At 45.2% G+C, this 21433-nt stretch overlaps 1 protein-coding gene across 1 annotated transcript; it reads left to right on the forward strand.

The window, feature by feature from the left end:
* The first annotated feature begins 215 nt into the window (after positions 1-215).
* Positions 216-13237, forward strand: LOC119400292 (alpha-2-macroglobulin receptor-associated protein). Its single transcript, XM_037667315.2, has 8 exons — positions 216-551; positions 1911-2046; positions 3151-3303; positions 3883-3981; positions 4901-5130; positions 10870-11016; positions 11450-11510; positions 12170-13237. The coding sequence occupies exons 1-7, from the start codon at positions 369-371 to the stop codon at positions 11507-11509; spliced, it is 1008 nt and encodes a 335-aa protein (XP_037523243.1). The 5' UTR covers positions 216-368; the 3' UTR covers position 11510; positions 12170-13237.
* Positions 13238-21433: the final 8196 nt, after the last annotated feature.

Raw genomic sequence — 21433 nt, forward strand, 5'->3', positions numbered from 1 at the left:
TATGATGGTGAAATTAACGTCGTTAGAGTTCTCAGAGTACAATTTATCGGTCTAAACCGATTCATTGTTTCACTTTAGTGTTCCTTTAACAACTTTAAACTGTCGCGGTTACCGTAAGGAGCGCTGGCTACCGACTCAATTCGCCTTGCCTCGGTGGGCGTGGCGTGACGTAACGCTGCTGGTAGGTGGCTTTTCCCGCAAGCGTGCAAGTAGCCGTGAGGCGAAGCCGACGTTCACTTTCACGCTTGCAACGTGATCGGCGTGGCTCCCGAAGTTTGGAGGAGGCACGCATAGCGTCCTTTTCAACGCAGGGGTCTCATCTAGTCAACAACACCTCCGAGTGACCGTCGAGACGAAAGACTACGATAATGTCTCGGAACGTCGTTTTCCTGGCGCTGTTCTTGGTCTCCATGAATTGCCTAGCCGCAGCCCACAGCGGTAACAAGTACAGCGAAGCCATGAACAAAGTTGGACCACCTCCCCCCGCAAACGCCGAGAAAAAACCGTTTCGCATGCACAAGCTCAACCTGATTTGGGAGAAGGCACAGAAGGTAAGCGCAGCACTGATTTCACTGTTGAAACGTCGACTTATTTCGGCGATGAAGGGTTCTTTCCCCCGGCGTTTTCATTAGTCGACGCGTCACTTCAGCGATAAAGCCTGCCACACGAAATCTTCAGTAATGCTCGTGTTAGTTACTCTACGAGAGGCTTTCAAACAAGTTGCAGGCAAAGTTGCGCCGCGTGATCACTGTGGCGCACACACAAACGTTTTCATCATTTTCATCGCAATCTTCACGGACGTAATGCGTTAGCTGAACCGAAATCTCCGCGCCAATTAACCCGAATCTCCACATTATCGAACGTCTTCAACGTTTCTGTAATGCTTGTAAACGCATTACTCGATATGTTTGCGCCCTAAGCTCTCTGATAGGTACGGTGTCGACGACTGAGCTGTCATAATTGATATGTCCACGTCTTCGCTTATGTTGTACACAACGCGGCGAGGTTACAGGAAGGAAGTTCGGTTCATTAACACGCGAAGCGTGTTTCTTTATCTAGTGCGGCTTCTGATACTTTCTAAAAGTCTTGTCTTTGCGGCACATCATCTAGTGCCCATTAGTGTGGTCTGTTGGGAGAGATAAGACTTTTCTTCACTTGGGCATGTTGTCAAGAAATGGTATGAGGAGACAGACAAAGCGAGCGCTGAGTATCAACCGAAATTTTATTGGAAACACAATGTAAACAACCTTTTGGAGCTACTTATGCACATACATGAACACGTGTCTGGAACAAGATGAAACAGATACCTGTGCTTTGCGTTACATCCTATACGAGTTGTCAAGAAACATAATCTCTTTTATCATGGAGAGACACTGAGGCTTGGCTGACGCAGCCTTCTCCCAACTTGTTAGTGCTCCAAGCCTCGATTACTTCTCACTTAAACTGATTTTTGGTCTTACAAAGAATGCTTGTCTTAGCATTGGAAGTAGGTTACATCAGCCAAAGCTCGGTGTGTCTCCATGATGAAAGATTGTTTCTTCATAACTCGTAGGATGCAACAAAAAAGCACTTGTATCTCTTTCATCTTGTTTCGGACAGGTGTTCATGTATGTGCATGAGTAGTTCCAAAGAAGTTCTTTGCATATACGTTGTTTTTCGAATAAAATTTTCAGTTGATGGTCAGCACTCCTCTTTGTGTGTCCTCCTACCTTTGTCCTTGTTTTCCATCTGTGCCGTTTCCTGACAACGTGTACAATCAACAACTCGCCCAAATGTGTATACTTCTTCACTTGGATCTCGAGCTTTCTTCATATATGCTTTCTTCATATTAGAAAGTTTTGTAAAGAAAGGTCTATATGTGTATACGTAAGCACATCTCTCTCGTATTCTTCGCAACCTTTCTCGAACAGAGGCTAAGCGAAGCCAAACTGAAGGGCCTCTTTGCCGACCTCAAAGTACAAGACAAGGAAGAGCTTGCCTGGAAGAAAATGGTGGTCCAGGACAAGGAAGGTCTCAAGGAGGCTGAACTCCGAAGCAAGCTCAAAGGTAGCACCACATCCTCAGCTATGCGGCATGACTGATAAGAAATGACAGCATGGACAAAGGCACAGACGAGTTGTTCATACGCGAAAAAGGCACTAGGCCAAGAAGACGCTACAAATGATGCTCCATGTTGCAGCATAGTATGAAAACATAAATGCTGTAAATCAGTACTTGTTTCTTTGCTTCAGCATGAAGTGATTGCGTTTTCCTCATAGCCATTTTATTTGTGTGTGTGTGTGTGTGTGTGCGTGTGTGCGTGCTGGTCCATTTTTACGCAGGCTGTTTGTGGATGGGAGGATGACCGCCGCCTTAGCTCAGTGGTAGAGCATCGGACGCGTTATTTGAAAGTCGCAGGTTCGGTTCCTGCCGGCAGCAAGTTATCTTTTCGTCAACTTTACTTTCTTCACATTTATATCCTAATTATTACAAATAACATCCCCTATGCTTTCCTTGGCATTATTGTCTGTTAGTTCTCATTAATATTGTGTCATAACATAGTGTCACCAGTGTATCCTCCAGTGACACCATCACAAACTTAATCATTTCTTCCTGGAAGCTCTTTCAAGCGGAATAACCTTCCTGCATTAATAGTGAAGATACGTGACACCATTCTCTTCAAAAGTTAGCAAAAGTTAACTTTTCCCTTGTTGCTCTCTTGTGTAACTGCCATCCTCTTTTACTGCTTTGCTTCTGTATTTACTCCTCTGATCATATGTTTAAAGTGTCTTGTGCCATCTAACATTATATTTTATTGTGTTCTTGCATGCTGCCCCCCTCTATAATGTTCTGTACGTACCTCTAGAATATTGTAAATGAAGTGCTCACATGCTGTCTTTCATTGCAGTTTGTCCATGCACATATTTAGCTCCTAAAGGGTTTGTGCGCTGTTACAAAAGCTTATATAGCTCCCATTTGTGTCCAGAAACCCTTCTTGTGGCAGTTTTCATGCTTTTTGACAACCAACCCAAGTGACTGAATCTTTTAGTACTCATATAGGCTTATCCTTTAGGCACCATCAGCAAATTTGAGTCGCTTACAGGCGTGATCTTACCAGGCCCAACTTACCACTGTTCTGTGATCTTAAATTTTGTCACTTCCTTCCCGCAGCTATTGTGGACAAGTTCGACCTGGCTGACCAGTTCAAGCACCACCAAGACGAACCTCCCGAGCACCCGAATGTGGCTCGCAAGGAAGGCTACATGTTCCGGGACAAGAAGCTCAACAAGCTCTGGATGAAAGTGCAGAAAGCTGGCCTCAGTGGTAAATTATTAATTAATAGCACTAGAAGACTAGCTGTGTGGCATTATAATGGTGCAATCGTAATTCTGTATCTACACCGCTGGAGCGTGCACTACATTGCACCCACCAGCAAAAGCTTTTGGGGTGTCGTAATGGTGTAATCGTAATGCTGTACACCCACCAGCAAAAGCTTTTGGGGTGTCATAATGGTGTAATCGTAATGCTGTGCACTCACCAGCAAAAGCTTTTGGAGTGTCGTAATGGTGTAATCGTAATGCTGTATACCCCCCAGCAAACGTTTCTGGAGCACCGTGACAGTGTAATTGTAATGCTGTACACCCACAAGCAAATGCTTTTGGTGAGTCGTAATGGTGTGCTTTAAAAGGACAGTGAAGGGGGAAAAACTATAAAAATTTTAAAAGAAATTAACCCTTTATGGTGGCTTAGAAGCTCTGACATAGCACTCCTTAGCACAAGGTCACTGTTTCAATTCCCAGCAATGTTCACTAATAGCTGAATCGCGGCTGTAACTCTTCTGGTGCACTGTACTAGGTATCATAGTAATACAACTAATTGTGCTGTACATCGAATCTTGCGCAGATCAAGAGCTGCGTACTCTCAAGGAAGAGTTCCAACACCATCAGGACAAGATCGACCAGTTCTACGCAACACAGGACAAAGATGAGAAGGATTTGGCCAGTGAGTACAAAAATGATCCATTACATGGCTTTCTCTTGCTGCATGTTATAAACATTTGCGTGCATTCTTTTTTAATTGGGAAATGGTAAATTCATCAATATGTGCGCACATTATGTAATTATGTACTGAATATGTGCTCAGCATGCATCGAAAGCAGGAAAGATGCATGAAATCTTGCTTGAATGTGACATAGCATTTGCACTCTGTGTTGCAGCAGTAACATGTGACGCAGTTGTAATACAGTGGGGCAAAATTAAAGGTTAGATTTTCGGCTGTGACAGCTACATTTTGATGAGAGCAGTATGTGAGGAAGTGCTCACTTTCTTAAATATGCAAACATCAGTTCATGTTCAAATCGAAATGTCATTAGAATGCTTACTAGGACGTGAATGATGAATGAATTTCTTTATTTTTTATAGTAAGCACGCGTGTGCAGAGGTCATCATCATCGATCACAATCTCAGTCATGTCTCACCTTGTAAAAATGTTTGGCAGATGACTCATTCATTGAACTGAGAATGAAGAGAATGTTGCATTTTGTAGTGATTTTGATGTAATGAGTGCTGCATCATATTCATTGCATTTTTTTTGCTGTTTGAATTTCTTGTTTCTTCTATTATTTGTTAATTTCATAATATGTTTGTTATATAATGTTCTGTTTGTACAATCCTCTTGCATTCCGTGATGTTCATTTCACCAAACAACACAAATATCTTACTCAGTAATAGAATGTCTATTGAAGCGGTACTTGAAGATTTTCCCTCCCCCCGGCCCGCCACCCTGCCAGAAAAAAAACAGTCCACACGCCTTCCTGGTAGTTCATAAGTTAAGTCTAGCTTGCATTGTAGTTCAAGTTATGCCTAACTTGCCTGGCAGTACCAGAGTTAAGCCTAACTTGCCTTTCTGCGTGCCACACCAGACGACGTGGAGCTGAACATGCTGGGCGAGGAGGAGCGTCAGAACGGCCTCCTGTCGGGAGACTTGGAGAAGCAGGGCCACGAGGCGCTGCTCGATTCGTACCGCAAGCTCAATAGCCGAGCCGAGGAGGCCTGGAAGCGCAAGGGCGGCTTCGCTGAAGACAAAGTGCAGCGGCTCTGGAAGCTCGCGCAGCAGGGAGACTTCTCGCCCTCGGAACTGGAATCTCTCAAGGTACAAACACTGACACAAAATAATGTGGGCAGCTGGCAATAAAGGCACCAGGCTGAGTCACAACGGGCTGGTGGTCTCCTAGCTAATCCCGGCTTGGCTCAGTGTCAGACTTGGTTCGCTTAATTAGGCTTAACATAATTACACTCAAACCTCATTATAACAAAGTCACATCTGCCACGAAAATAACTTCGTTATATCCGAAAATTCGTTATGAACGATTATTTGTAACATGTTATCTATTACATGACTATTCTTCATTTACTTCGTTATAACCGCTAATTCGTTATATCCATGTTCGTTATATCGAGGTTTGAGTTAGCCTCATGAAACTCGCGTAGTATATCGGGTGGGCTTGGTTCAATCCCAATGAACTTAATTAGTCTTAATAAGGATGTCGTAATTCATACTAATTGGACTTAATTAGCTTAATTAGGCTCGACTCGGTCAGTAGTAATTAGCATCTTCCCGACCTTAGCTTCACTAGCCTTATTGGGAATTTGACTTGGATTGCCTGTTGTCTGTGGCTGATACACATTCCCGACGGTGATTGTTTCTGGTGGTGTGAACCGGCATAACAAAAAGCTTAACAGCTCTACTGTAAAATTTGCCAGGTATTAACTCTGTTGTAAAACAAGATGGCAAAAGCCTGGCTGCACTCATGCAAGACAGATGAGCTGCAACGAGCGAATACATGTCTTGCATTAAAATGATCTTTCAAACACCTCATGCACGCTCTTTTGCCTTTGTACTCTTTCAAAGGCGTGCACACTTTAGCAAAGTACCCGTGGATTTATTCGTGGATTTGTCTAATCTTTGTGCCTGTGACTCCAAAGCATCTTCAAAATTAAGTAAGCCAGAGGCCCGTCCACTCAGAGTTAGGTGCACATTCAAGAACCCCAGATGGTCGAAATTTCCGCACTCATCCACTACAGCATCCCTCATAATCATATTGTGGCTTTGGGACGTAAAACCCCAACAATTACAGTAGAACCCCGCTGTTGCGTTCCCGGCTGTTACGTTTTTCTGGCTGTTACGTCGTTTTCGGCCGGTCCCGGCACAGCTCCCATAGGATCCAATGCATTGGGAACCCCGCTGCTGCGTCGCAACTGTGGGACCGTTCCCGCATCATACGTTGCGAAGTGCCACGACGCGCCGGCCCGAGCGGCCATGTTGTCTTTCATGTAGCTTTGCTTGGCGGCTTGACAATGGGATTGGCCGCCCAAAGTGCCGGGGGCAACACCTATGACGTATTTTCGGTTCATGCCAGCAAAAGCATGACCTTTGAGATCCGTATTTTGAGCCCGATCGCCATCACCATCGCCCATGTGTGCCCGTGCTAAAGTCCCTAGATTTTTCCCTAGGGACTTTAGCCCGTGCTACCCGTGCTTGCTGCGGTCTTCTCGCATTGCCTTTGTTTCGTGTCGGTCGTTGCGCAGGTTATACGAGCGTGCGGCATAGTGCCTTTACACTTCCAACGCTCCAAATAGTCTTCAAACAGGATGACATCAAGAAAGCGGAAATCACTTTCGCTGCAAGAGAAGTTGAACATTCTCCGCGCTGTGAAAGAGAACCCGACGCGGAAGAAGGCGTGCATAGCGAAGGAGTTAGGACTGACGCCTTCCACCTTGAACTCCATCGTTGCAAAACGGATCGAAATTGAAGAAAATGCCGGAACCTTCGACGTCAAGTGCAAGCAAGCCCAGAGTTCGGAGCACGTGCAGCTTGACAAGGCCGTTTTCGAATGGTTCAAACAAGCCAGGGCCGCAGGAGTTAACTTCGACGGTACCATCCTGCGAGAGAAGGCACTCGAGATTGCCGACAAGCTCGGTATCGACGGTTTTTGTGCATCTAACGGTTGGATAGACCGTTTCAAAAACAGACATGGATTACGCTACCGCACTGTCAACGGAGAGGCTGCAAGCGTGGACACGGAGACTGTTGAGGCCTGGAAAGAGACCGTGGTGTCTATCATAAAGGACTACGAGCCGAGAGACATATTCAATGCCGATGAAGCAGGCCTTTTTTTCAAGGTACAGCCCTCTAAGACGCTGAGCCTAAAAGGCGAGGCTTGCCACGGTGGAAAATGCAGTAAGGAACGATTAACGGTGCTGCTGTGCTGCAACTCCGATGGTTCGGAAATGATCAAACCGTGGGTGATAGGAAAGTTTCGAAACCCACGCTGCCTTAAAAATATCCGTCACCTGCCCTGCCACTACAACAATAATACCAAGGCGTGGATGACGTGTTCACTTTTTGAGGAGTTCTTGAGATACATGGACTCTAAGATGGGCTGCCAGAACAGAAAAGTCGTTCTTTTTCTCGACAACTGCTCCGCACATCCCAAGGACACTGCGTCGCTGCGGAACGTAAAGGTAGTTTTTCTTCCTGCCAACACCACAAGCCACCTTCAGCCCTTGGACGCTGGAATAATAAAAAATGTAAAGCACTTCTACCGCAAGTGCATTGTAAAGCGGTCCCTGGCCAGCGTGGAGCGTGGGCAGCAGCCGGCAGGCGTCACTATCTTAGATGACATGCATTATTTAGCATCGGCGTGGAGCGCCGTCACTGCTGCTACAGTTGAACACTGCTTCAACAAGTGTTTCGGTGTGCGCGCAGATGACACAACAGAAGCTGTTGGAGACGGTGCGTTCGCAGACTGCGACGAACTGAACACTGCCATGGAGACTGTTGGTGCCAGTGGAATCGCGTACAGTGACTACGCTTCTGTTGACGACGCCGTTGTCACCTCCGCGATGTTATCCGTCGACGACATCGTGGCTGAGTGCGCCGATCCGTGCGCCAGTGACGAGGAAGTTGAGGAGGAGGTGGAGCGGATACCGGAGCCAACGTTCTCATCGGCCGTAGCGGCACTGGATTTATAATAATAATAATAATAATAATAATAATAATAATAATAATAAGTTTATTTGCCATCTTTGTGAAATACAGATGGGGGATTGTAGAAAAAAAGCTGTCCCCGGACAGCTTGACTAGCCTACAACCCTTTGTATTTGGCAGTAAGGCAATATCACACATAAACACACATACATATGTACATACACTCTTACATAATTATACAAACACAAAGCCACACACACGCGCATATATACAGGGGCATAGTAGTGCTTTAACATATTTCAACTCACACTTTCATCTTAATAGGCAACGAAATCAAAGATGTCTAAACATTGCAACGTGAATCTATGTAGAAACCTCATACAACCTTTTAAGTTCTTTGAAGGAGGCCGTAAAAAGATCAAACTGTATTGATTTATAGCTGTTTAATAGTGTAGGTATTGTATATTGAAGCATTTGTTTTCCGTAGTTTGAACGTGGTGTTGGCACTAACCATTCCTCTAAGTGTCTGGTACTGTAACTTGGAGCTTTTCTTTGAAGTTGGGCAAGATTACCTAGGTTGTTTATGTTCCGATAATTATCTTGTTTGTATATGTGACTCAAACGATATTTGTACAAATTATGTGCAGGGATCACGCCCGAATTGTTAAAGAAAGTTATTGTCGATGCTGTGTAAGAAGCGTTGTACGCGTGGCGGAGATATTTTTTTTGTAACAAGAAAATACATTCTAGATTGGTGTGCGTTGTGGTACCCCATACTATTTGACAGTAGTTTAAATGAGATTGAAAAAGTGAATTATATAGTAAAAGTTTAATACATGTGGGAAGAATGTAGCGTAAACGGCCTACTACACCAGTGATTTTGCTAGCTTTATTTAGGACGTAATTAACATGATTATCCCATGACATGTTGGCTGAGAAGATAACACCCAGACATTTGAAGTTCTCGGTAATTTCAATACTTCGGGAATGTAACATAATGTCTTGATGTGGGGGCAACCGCTTGTTCTTTGGCCTGAATATGACTGCTTTTGTCTTGTTTATATTTATTTTCATTAAATTTAATGCAGACCACTCCTCTAGATTTTTCATTGTATTGTTACATTGTTCTATTAGATCATGAATATCATAACCAGTGAAGAAAATACTCGTGTCATCCGCGTAAACAATAAACTTTGCCTCAGGGTTAATATTGATGATATCGTTCAAATAAATATTAAAAAGTAGAGGTCCCAAAATACTTCCTTGTGGTACTCCACATTGGACAGATCTTGCCTTAGAAGTAAAGGTGTCGATTTTCACAATTTGGGTTCTCTTGGATAAATAGGACTTGATCAGAGATAATGAGTGTCCTCGGATTCTATAATAGCTTAGTTTTTCCGCTAGAATGTTATGGTCAACCAAATCAAAAGCTTTCGAAAAGTCTACGAAAATACCAATGACTATTGCTCTGTTTTCAAACCCTGTCAATATATATTCTTTCTGCTCTGCTAGTGCTAATTCAGCTGATTTATTCTTACGGAAACCAAATTGGTGTGGTGTTAGCAGGTTATGTTTCTCAATGAAGGTTGCTATTCTGGAGTGCAATACTTTTTCGAATATCTTTGAAAAGATTGGCAGAATGGATACTGACCTATAATTTCCCAAATCATTTCGATCTCCCTTTTTGTACAGAACGGTAACTTTTGCCGACTGCATTTTTTCAGGAAAGATTGCGGATTGTAGACACACATTAAAGATATGAGCGAGTATTGGAGCAATAATTTCAACTGCATGTTTAATTGGGGACACCTGAAAACCATCAATGTCGCAACTAGTGCTATTTTTTAATCTTTTTATAATCGACACAACTTCGTACACCATGACTGGTTCAAGGTATATTGTATTCTCGCTATTAGTGCCAATATATTTACTTGCCTGAGGAGGCTTGGCTTGTGCGCGTGCGATATCTGTAAAAAAATTATTAAACGCATTGGCTAATTCAACACCTGACAACTCTTTGCCATTGATTTGCAACTGCTGTAAATGCCTGTGACACTCGTTGCGATTTAAAAGTCTGTTTAGCCTCGACCATAGTAGGCTGTGGTTGCGGCTTTCGATGACCAAGAGAGATGAATAGTACGTTGTGCGTGCTTGCCGTAATTTCTTAGTAAGTCTGTTCCGGTACTTTTTAAATGTGGCGAGGTCATCTGCTGATCGCGTGTAAAGAAAGTGTTGATACAACTTGTCCCTGACTCTCATTTCCTCACGTAGTTCAGACGTAACCCAAGGTTTGCGAAGATATGTGCGCACCAGTGACGATGGCGAGAGCCACGTTGCACTACAGGTGCTTGAAAAACGCCTTGTGCTTGTCGGGCGTGAGAAGATGCGCCAGGCAACGCTGCATGATTTTTTCAAGCGAAAGAATTAAAATAAAACTATGTGCAGTTCACCACTACTCTTATTTCTCAATTTTTCGCGTTTCTCGGCTCTTGCGTTTCCCGGCTCTTACGTTTTTTTTTTTACGGTCCCGTGAAAAACGTATCAGCGGGGTTCTACTGTATTATTATTGTTAAAGCATTATATACACTTTCTTTCCAAATTTCAAGGAAATATAGTATAAAGCCAGAGACACTGAGACTCTGCACACTTACCTAATTGTTAAACTGATAGTGTCATGTTTGATTGAATATGATGAAATTGCATAGTCGCCAAGAAATTTCAAGCCAGAAGAACAAAGTGTAGGTACATTTGTGTGCTACCCACGAACCTGTCAGAAATTGCCACGCTTGTCATTTTCATGGACACTACCGCCATATAGTCCCATTGTAATTTTTGAAGTAAATGCTGCTAGTAAGTGTTGCAGGGTCAGCTCTTGACCATGATGCCGTCTGCATTTTGCAGGAGGAGCTTCAGCACTACGAGCACAGGATACGAAAGCTGGGCCACTTCCAGACCGAGCTGGAACAGCACGGTGCCGACCCCAAGGCAGCTCCGGACGAGGACCACGTCAAGACGCTCAAGCAGCGCATCAAGCAGTACAGCCACAAGGTAGTAGCTTTTCTATTTGATACGACGAGCGGCAGCTTTTGGCACTTGCTCAGTTTTGACGACGTCAGTCTCGGCTATCGAGCCTACTTCAGCACCGCTTATGAACCAGACGTGCTCTATCCCGCTGTAGCCAACCGCTTCATTCAGCACCTTTAGATCGTTCTGTCCTTTAGATGGCGCTGTCAACACCCCTGGCTACGCCAGTGGCTGACAGTGATCACAGTGATGACTCATTGACTGCTAGAAGGCTGGTCAAGTACCCTACTTAGAACTCATGTAACGATATGTGGTATCCAGCATGGTTTCTCAAGAGTTCATGCAGTGTGCTTACAAGCTACCTCCTTTTTCTCAAATGATTCTGAGCATGAATCTGCATCCGTAACGGTTATTACCTGCTGCATGGAACTGATGTACCACCACCATTGCCTCCCAGGTCAACAAGGTGCACCAGGATCTGGAAGGACGCATCCTTCAGCGACATCTGGAACTCTGAAGTGAGCTGCTTCTTTTAAATTTTCGAAAAAGTTGGTTCTTTTGTACGAAATTTCGCTTTTCGGAGCATTTACTTCACGTAGAGGACACTATGGTGTACAAGGAAACGCTTAATCAGTATACTGTCGAGAGTACAGGTAGACATATACACGTGAATAATAACAGTAGAGAAAAAAAATTCCATTTGCTTCAGGACGCCTTATGAGCTTCAAGAAAGCTTCAGTAGCTCCTTGAAGAAAGCGGAACAATTGCTTAATTTCCACAGCATGAGCTCGAAGTGTAGAGTTGTACACCCAACAGCAAAAGTTTGCGGGACGCAAAGCGTTCGAGAACGCTATATTCCCGCTTTTTCTGGGTACATAACCTCTATATAAATGCTCCCGCCTGTAATTCGTATTGCAACCTATACAATCGCCAGCCAGCTTAGAAGCATTAATATGTGAGACAATCGCATTCTTTGTGGAGCCAGCGTCCCGTAAACTTTTTCTGTTGGCTGTACATGTCTGTTTGTTGCACGTGTCTTATTTTCGTCCTCATGTCTTTTTGCGTTGCCTTATTTTTACTGCCTTATTTACTGTTGTCGTATTTTCAGCGATCCTTTAATTTTAGCAGTGCGATCGGTGACTTGTGACCCAAGCTATGGTATTTTTATCTCTTTCAGATCTCTCTAATGCTATTGCTGGACCAAAGGGGTTCCTTCAAGGAAGGCATTCCTTCAGCATGACTTTCAAAGCCAAACCCAGTGCCTTTGAGATAAGCTGCTCACGCACAGTTGTCCCTGAATCCTTCGTGTCCTTCATATGCTCGTGTTTGTCAATGCTACTCAGCGCAAAGTGTTCCATCTACTTTAGTATGAGCAGAACAGTGCCACCTTTTGGCCGAACGTTGCATTACATGGTAGCACTGACAGGTGGATCTTATCCTGAAGAGGTTCTCGTAAATTTTTTGGATTGGGGGGCCTTTAAGTAGGCACTTGGAGCGGCACTAAAGCAAATACTAACTAGAACTAGAATGAAGTTCTAGTGGGCTACAGAGTACTGCGTAAATAGCTAGAGCTCCACGTATACATTACTTCTTCAATGAAACTGAGTGGCTGTTGTCCGTTCGAGATTTACTTATAAGGTGTCGCACAGTGCACATCAACTGTAATTGAGTTGCGGTCAGGACTTAGTTTCTCGATCATGATTGGCTGATTTGTGCAGTGTCAAAGGGAGCCAGTTGCAGTCGAGAAATTTAGGTCTTGATTGGAGCTCTATCGTGATTGAAAGTGTCAGGGTGACGTCCGTATTACAAGATCAGCAAAGTGGGCAAGTTGTTTGAGGTTGATGTTTAAAAGCAGTCTGAATGATTACTCTTTAACTAGTTCTGGCGATCTAAGATGCAATCAGTAATGCTGAAGCATGGTAAACAGTTCAATCATGGTCTATTTCTACCAATTACTTTCAAATTTTGGTGCTGAGCTATGGAAATTTTGTAGATACAGGGGTTAGTGGGTATTTTCATATTCACCGTTTGTGATGCAATGGGAGAAACAAGAGCTGGTCAATCTATGCATGGACTCTTGTAAGAAAAGCTTCTCTATAGAAGCTTGTCTAGAAGCTTCTACAGCTTTTCTAAAGCTTGTCTTAAGCTCGGCAGGTCAACAACTGCAGGGGCACAGATACTTAGTCATGTTTGTGTGATGCGTCGCTCGGTGTTTGAAGCTTACGTCTCTTCGTGCATTTTTTTTCACAAGAGTACGTGTTCTTGTAGTGTCGTCGAATCAAGCATTTGTGTGAGCAAATTTTGCCCACATTTTGCTGGCATTTCTTTTTTTTTTTGTGAGAATTCTTCTTTTGTTGTCGAAATAAATTATATTGTCTGTTTTTTTACATCCTTTGTACTTTGCCTCCTGTGTCACTTTATTTGTCTCATTACGTGCATTTATCCTGCCGTGGTTAAGGTTTTCATGCGAAATTTTAGCTTTTCCACCAGCACAGCTTGGTGCAAGGGGCTTTTTGCATCACACTCAGAAAGGGCTAGCTTGTACAGTCAACAAGCAAAGTTCTGACTAGTTTTCAGAAAACATTGACTTTCTGAGGAGTTTGTGACAACGTGTAGCACCATACAATATACCCTTTGACTTTTGACCTAATATATATACATAGTGAAGAATTGAAATTAGAGTACGCAACAGTGTGCCCCTTGTTATCGAAATGTTCATCCTGTTCAGTGGTTAATAAATTTTGAACGCTGAATGTGCAATGTTTTACAATGTTGTGGTCAGTGAGTGTGCTGCATCAAAGTTCTAGCTGATGATTGCTATAGCGCAAACTCAGGACTGGGACAGCGAGACAGCTGAAGACGTCCCAGTCCTGAGTTATCGCTATAGCAATCATGACATACGAACTAGCCCAAGCCGCCGCCCTTCTAAAATTATAGCCATCTTATCTGGATGTTACTGCTATTCCAATCTAACACATATACAGTTAAGAAGTATTCGATGTGATGAGGCTATATCTATTTTGTTTTATTTAGACAAGGCTTGACTCTATAATCGATTAAGGCTTCTGTTAACTAGGTGGAATAGCATACTTGTAAATATAATACACTCTGTATTGCTTTTACTATATAGTGCGAGATCGTTTTGTGAGTGCTTTATAGCTTGGATTTCGTGAGAAACCTTGAGAAACTGTAACAGCTTTGTCAAGGGCTTCACACCAGTCTGAAAGGTTCTTATCGCAAGCTTTAAACCAAAGCCAGTAGTGCTTCTGTAACCTACACCAATTCCTTGTAGTGCTTACCTCGGACTTTATCTCTCGTCTGTCTTTCATCCAATGTCCAGAGTAGATTGTAGCTCTTGGTAGAAGAACGTCCCGTTGTCTCTCCAGCTCCAGCGTGGTCATGTCCCTCTCATGGTGGTGATGTTGCTCCTTGGTTCATTGTCTTAGCATCTACTTTGCATTGCACATGCAACTCACACATGCAAAGCTCACAGCATGGCTCTGATATCACAGCGAGAGATGGCATTTGGGGCTGCACACTGCACTAGCTTCAGTGTTGCTGTAATCAGCCACCTTTGCATTGCCTCGCTGTACTAATGGAACCATTTCAATGGAGGGTTCGTTATAAGTGTTGTTCCCAAAGGCTGAGGCTATGGAAGTTGTTTTACACTAGCTGTTGAATGCGTAGACGCACTATTATGCTAAACTGCAATTTTGCACATGAGAAGTGTCACTGAACTTTGTGCAGTGTGCATGTTCTGGCTGTAATTGCTGTTGTGCAGTGTGCCCAGGAGCAATTACATCATGAACAGAGTGGCGTTACAGGCAGCTTGCTTGCTACTCTAACACTCTGGCAGCATAAAAGGCGGCTGGTACGTGGCTTGATTGATTATCATCATCATGCTCAAGAGTTGTCATTTATACTGCTTCCACAAAAAGTGGCTTTACCAGAATGTCACTGCAAGTCAACAAAGGAGTGTAATGTTCTGATTGAGTTAATATGCCAAGAACATTTTTCTTTTTCCTGACGAGTCGGAATATAAAAGTAATAAAACGAAGGCATCTGAGTTACATTGAACCACATTTGGGTTAAAATGTGCTAGTTGCTTATCAAACAGTTCAGTATCAGATGAGCAACTATAACTAATTGTTTCGGAATTGGCTCTTATGATGACTGAATCACGGTTGCTCACAACTACTGTGACGCATGTTTATGTGACGTCACGCGTTGATGTGCTCAGTACCAGCAGCCTTTTGCTGTCACAGCGTGGTTTAAAAAGACAGGAAATTCATCGATCACCGTTGCCGCCCAAACCCGACGCGGTGTCAACTCCCGGCACTGCCCTGGGCTCGCCGGAATCTGCACAAATCACGAAAGAGGCGGGGCGGGCGTGTGTTGGCAGTTACAAGTAGAGAAATATGGCAACAGCACCATCAGAGCGTTACTCTTCAAATGCAAACATGGAGGAAGACGAAAGTTAGGGGCGTAGGCAGAAATTTTTTTTTTTTTTTTTGGGGGGGGGGGGTGAGGGCAGCAGCTCCTTCATCTGAAGTGGGAGCCGGGAAGGCAGATGTGGTTGAGTGTCATTTTGGGCTCTGTATGCCATGGCAAAAAAAATTGAGGGGGGGGGGGGGGCACGGGTCTGGTGTGCTACCCCCTGGCTACGCCGCTGGTTAGGAGAGAGTGTCAGTTCACGCTGTCAGCCTTGGCAATAGAATGCTCTTCAAAGTGAAAGCCTTAGATGCCTCATAAACGTGGAAATTCACCGGCGTCGGCGGCGTCAACACGAGTGATGCAAGAATATCATCACGTGATGACGTCACCGTGCATTATGTCGCTGATCGCCAAAATTTGTGACGTCATCACATCACATCGTCGCTTGGTCAAAGGTGGATCGATCACGGAGGAACTGCAAAACCACGTTAGGTGCAGAAGGTTTCCGAAGGGGGGGGGGGGGGGGAGACAATCAATACATTGACTGAGAAGAAAAATAAAGGAAGATGGCTTTTTGCTTCCGCATTGTCTTAGGCAATTGCATACGGGAGCCTTTGAAGCTGTATCGGCCCAACACAGGACCTCTGAGCAGTGGCGTAGCCAGGGGGTGGCAGACCGGGTCTGTGCTCCACCCCCACCCCCCTCCCGATTTTTTTTTTTTTTTTGACATGTCATACAGAGCACAAAATGACACTCGACCACATCTGCCTGCCCGGCCCCCACTTCAGATAAAGCAGGTGCCCCCCCACCTTGAAGAAACTTTCTGCCTACTCCCCTGCCTCTGAGACGCGTCGTATAGACCTTTTCACACACGGCTCCCTGGGCGCCGCCATAATCCTCTCTGGGCTGCGCTAAATAGGCGTGACCCCCCAAAAATGCACTGCCGAGGCCAGGCACGTAGCCAGGATTTTTTTTCGGGGCGGGGGGGGGGGGGGGGTCTGCCCCCTTTCGCCTTCCCCCACCCTTCTTACGTGCCTGGTCGAGGCTGTGACCTCGGCCTTTGTACTCCCGCGCGCGCCCAGCATGGCGGCGTTTTTTTCTCTCCTGTGAAACGGTCTATACGCGGAGTATGTTTGTGCGTCAGTGAAGACGCATCCTATTGGCCGAGTTTGTGCGTGTGTGCGTGCTGCAGTTCTGCCTGCACTGAACTTCCGCCCTGACGTGCGTGTGACGTGTTGGGCAAACACACTTTTTGTTTTTGTTTTTGCTTCAGTTTTATTGCGCGACGCTCCGTCCTATTTTTCCTGCCTCCGTGAATTCAAGCGTCAACATCTACAGCGGACGATGCGCGCATTCTGATACCCTGTTCCGGTACCCTTATGCGTTATGTTTTTTGACAATGTTTGCTCTTGTTGGGAGAAGGGGGGGGGGGGGGCTGCCGCTCCCCCACCTTCTCCCTTTGGTGCCTTCTGATGTCATGGTGCGACTGCGTTCAAAATATTGTAACGGTACTAGAGGGATCTCAGAAGTGGGCTTCTCCTCAATGAGACCGTTGATGCGGGGAAGTTGGCTTTCGCGACTGCTCTCTCGTTTGGCATAGCCCTTTCGTACACGCTTTCGTTTTCGATACACTTTCGTCACCCCGCCCTGTTTGTCGAGTCCAAAAGCACTCAATTAAGCTTCGCGACGACGCAAGTGAAGCGTCAACATGCGTATCACAACGGCCTGCATAGGTGTGGCACAGCCTTAACGTCCCCCTTACATGATTAACCCATACATGCCCAGTGTCCAACATATAGGACGCTTCTTTGATGCACTCTAACATCACTATTTCTTTAGCTGATGACTAGCGCCACCTACAGCACTTCAAGCAGGCCTCATTCTCAACGTGTGCAAGCCTCGACATTGCTTGCTTTTCATGCTGCCACGTGCCGACAGCTTTCTCCGACCAAACGCGCGCTTTGTGTGAAAGACGTCATGGAGAGGAAGAAGTGCACGTGAAATGCCGACCGCTTTCTCCCGGCAAACACGTGCTCTCTATGAAAGTCGTCATGGAGAGGAAGAAGTGCAATGTCGGTGTGCACGTGAAATGTTTCAAGGCTTACCACACCCGCACATAGCACCCCTAATGCCCAGCGTCCTATATGTATAGGACGGCTTGAAAAAGCCGTTGCGTTGAAAAAGCCGTGTTGCGTTTACCTGCCAGTAAATAAAGAACTTGTGCTTTCTTTTGAGGGTACAAATACACTTTTCATGAAAAAAAAAATGTTTGTTTTGTCATTTTTTTTTTAGTTTGGGCATACATGGGTTAAAGCAGGCACGTAGGCAAGGGGGGGCCCGGGCCCCCCCCCCCCCCCCCCCCCGAAACTCGTCCAGCCTTCTATATTCCCGGGCAACTTTTTTTTTTCTTTTTGCCATGGAAAGACTTTCTTTCGAACAATTAGGCCTTGCCCCCCCCCCCCCCTCGAAAAAAAAATCCTGGCTACGTGCCTGGGTGAAAGGAAGGGGGGGGGGGGTAGCTGCCGCTCCCCTATGCGCACGCTTATGCTTCAGCATTAAGTGAAACGTACAGAGCTGCGACTGATTCTTGTGGCTCACCGTCGAACATGGCGTACGCGTAGACGGCGAACAGCAGGAGCAGCACTGCCATGGCGCCCATGACGTACATGCACAGGCGCAGCCGGGAGATGCCCTCCAGGGAGCCCGGGCTGATGCCGCCGCCGAAGTTGCCCATCATGCCGCCTCCCTGATCGCCCGCTGCGGACGTGTCGCGGTGCCCCGGTGCCGCCGGAGGTGGAGCGTCCGGAAACACTGCTGCGGGTTCTGGTACACAGAGAGCTGTAGGTCAGGTTCGTTGAAGTTCTTGCGTCTGTTAGTTATTAGGCAGTTTTAGAACAGGGTGCGCAGAGATAGCGTTCGTTGCGTACGCACGCTATTTTCGTCAGTTAACGTGGGTATCCAAGAGCGTAGCGTACGACGCATGCGCAGTGGCTACGAACGCTAACGCAAAGCTTTGCGTATCCTAGCTCTTCTATATTAACGGTGGTTAGAGCTGTATCTAACAGAGTCTGTGTACTGCCACGCGGGCTCGTTTCTTCAAAAAGGGAGGTTGACAAACCGTTTGTAGTACGAAGCCACAAGGAAATCCATACTGATTCCTCAGAAAGAAAGCTTCTTTGCCGAAAAATATATGTCCTGGTCTGGGGATCGAACCCGGGACCAACGCCTTTCCAACTGTCGCTCTACCAACTGAGCTAACCAGGAAGCTATAGAATTGGCTGCGCGAGGGCGAATTCATCGACAACTCGAAGCACCCTCGTTTCTTCTAAGGCGAAAGCCCTGTATGTCTGAACGTGTCGAGAAATATCGAGATTGGACGAGACATCGCGAGACAGTGGCGTCAACGCGCAAATGATGAAAAAAAAACTAAGTAATGAGAGACGGTCAAAAGTTACATAATACTCAAGTGCACGTATATATATGTGGGCCGACGGTGTACCGAAAGTTCCATGACCTCAATGTAACATACTGTCATCAATGAACGCCGTTACCATGTGGCGTCATCATGGCGCCACAAACCGCACAAATCTGTGACGCCACAATGACGTCATAACGTGACGTTACGTGATGACGTCATCACACGACATCGTCGCTTGGTCAAGGTGGGCCGATCACGGAGGCAGTTCAAAACCACGTTAGGGGCAGAAAGCTTTCGGAAGGAGGCGGGAGGATCAATACATCGACTGTGATGAAAAAGAACAATGTAGCTTTCGTCTTCGAGTGGACTTGGGCGAATGCGTCATAAATTGCGACGGTGTCTACTATGTCCTATACGTAGTTTCTAATTGGTATCAACGAAGCACATTGTCCTCTGAGGTGGCCATAGAATTAGCATGCCAAGTTTCGGGAAATTTCGTCGAGCCAATGTTGCCAGAACACGCAAAATGCACTTTGAAATCCGTGACGTCACGTGCAAGGGTTTCGGTGCGAAATTTAAAAATAAAACTTTGACCTTGATTAGTAATATTAGCGACATTGGAGTCCTCAGAGCACGATTTATCAATCTAAACCGATTCATTGTTTCTCGTTAGCGTCCCTTTGAGCTGAACCTTCTTCGTAAGGTTCTGCAGGTCTCTGCTCCGTAGTTAAGTACCGGCAAGAAGTATGGAATCAGAGTGCACCGCAGATCATCAACTGACCTTTCGGGCCCAGCGGAGGCACCGGTTCGGCGTCCAACGGCCGAAGTGCCACGGCCGGAGGGTTGTTTTTCGAGACGGCAGCCGGGGGCGGAACCTGAGCTCGCATTGTGCCGCGGTGTTCACTTTTGCAGCCGCTATACTCCTACGCCGAAGACGAGTCGATCCAGATGTCGCGTCCTCGTTCGAATCACCTTGTTCAGGTGGATAAGCACGATCGCGTGACCTGGTTCTTGTTCTTGTTCGCGCGCAATGTGGCGCATGCCCACTACCGGGATATTGACTGAGAAACGGACAATTTTAAGTGTCTTCAAATCTCTACACTCTAAGAAAAAAAAGTGTCCCTTGACTCTCTTTTTATACACGTGAGAGTCACATGTCTAGCACTCCCTTCAGAGAGGCAAGTTGACTCTCTTTAGGAGAGTCATGCATTGACTCTCTTTTGGAAAGTCGTGTGTTCCACGACTCTCCTAAAGAGGGTCAAAGTGCCTCTCTAAATGGAGTGCTATACATGACTCTCACATGTATAAAAAAGAGAGTCACAGTTCTTAGAGTGTACAACACCGAGCTGGTCTGGCGATGCCTCATTTATTTTATCTTCTGCAATCAAGCAATTTAACACTTTTTCCTGGACTGCCGACGTTTTTCAACCCTCAGAAAAGGAACCACGGAAATTATAATGCGGCAACCAGGTCTGCCAATTACTTCGACTGTATTGTTGTCATTTGGGCATTCTGTGCTGGGACATTCGGACGAGAATATTACGGAGTGGCGCAGAGAAGTTGATATGTGATTCGATTCGATTTAACGGCTACATAAATCGCTAATAATTTTTGCTTATGGGTTCCTGTCATAATGATCTTTTGTTTATTTTAGTGGTTTCACAACATGGTTTATTCAGTAGTCTAATATTGGGATTCAATAAGAATAGCACTTATAACTGACGCTGTAACTTTTAGTAGGATGATTCTGAAAGAAAAAGTTATGGCAGCTTAGCACTGGTGGTGCCAAGCCTGAAGGAAGAGCGTGGCCTTCCTTTTTTTTCTCTTTATTTATTTCTATCTTTCTTCTTTCTCTTTCTCTCTGTTTCTTTTATCTATATTTTGTATCTCTTTCTTTCTATTTCTTTCTTTCTCGCTCTTTCTATCTTTCTTTTCTTTTTTCCCTTTCTCTCTCTTTCTTTGTTTATCGTTATTTCTATCTGTCTTTCTGTTTCTTTCTATCTCTTTCTCTGTCTTTCTTTCTTTTTATGTCTTTATTACCTTTATTTCTATTTTTCTCTTTCTTTCTATCGCTCACTTTCTCTCTCTCTCTCCCTTTCTTTCTCTTTCTATCTACGTTTTTCTGTCTTTTTATCTTTCTATGGCTGCGGCCGCCGTCGCTTCGCAGCCATTGTTGTTGTTGTTGTTGTTGTCCTCTGTGCATGGCTCACACCCAATGCAGGGGATTGGCCGAGTTTCTTGGGCTAACTGTTGCCTTCTTCATCTTTAGTGGACCAGTGGTGAGTAGTGGGAGTTTACCCAATTTCTGTGGCACATACCCGTTTATGATGATAGTTTTCTGATGACCGTGGTCATTTTACAGCTGGCTATAACCGTTTCGCTGTTGAAATTAAAACCACGCGGCCAGCCCGACTCTTGGCCCTTGAGTGGATAGGTGCCATTCATCCCAGGGGCGCTACCGTCTTCATTATCATCATCATCGTCGTCGTTGTCTCCAGAGCTGCGCGCAAAGAAGAAATAGAAAAGAATGACAGTACTAAAGTCAAGAGAATAGTGAAAAAAAAAGTTTGATCGGCTCACTGCGCACAC

Source organism: Rhipicephalus sanguineus, chromosome 7 (genome assembly GCF_013339695.2).
Source record: "Rhipicephalus sanguineus isolate Rsan-2018 chromosome 7, BIME_Rsan_1.4, whole genome shotgun sequence".
NCBI lineage: Eukaryota > Metazoa > Arthropoda > Arachnida > Ixodida > Ixodidae > Rhipicephalus > Rhipicephalus sanguineus.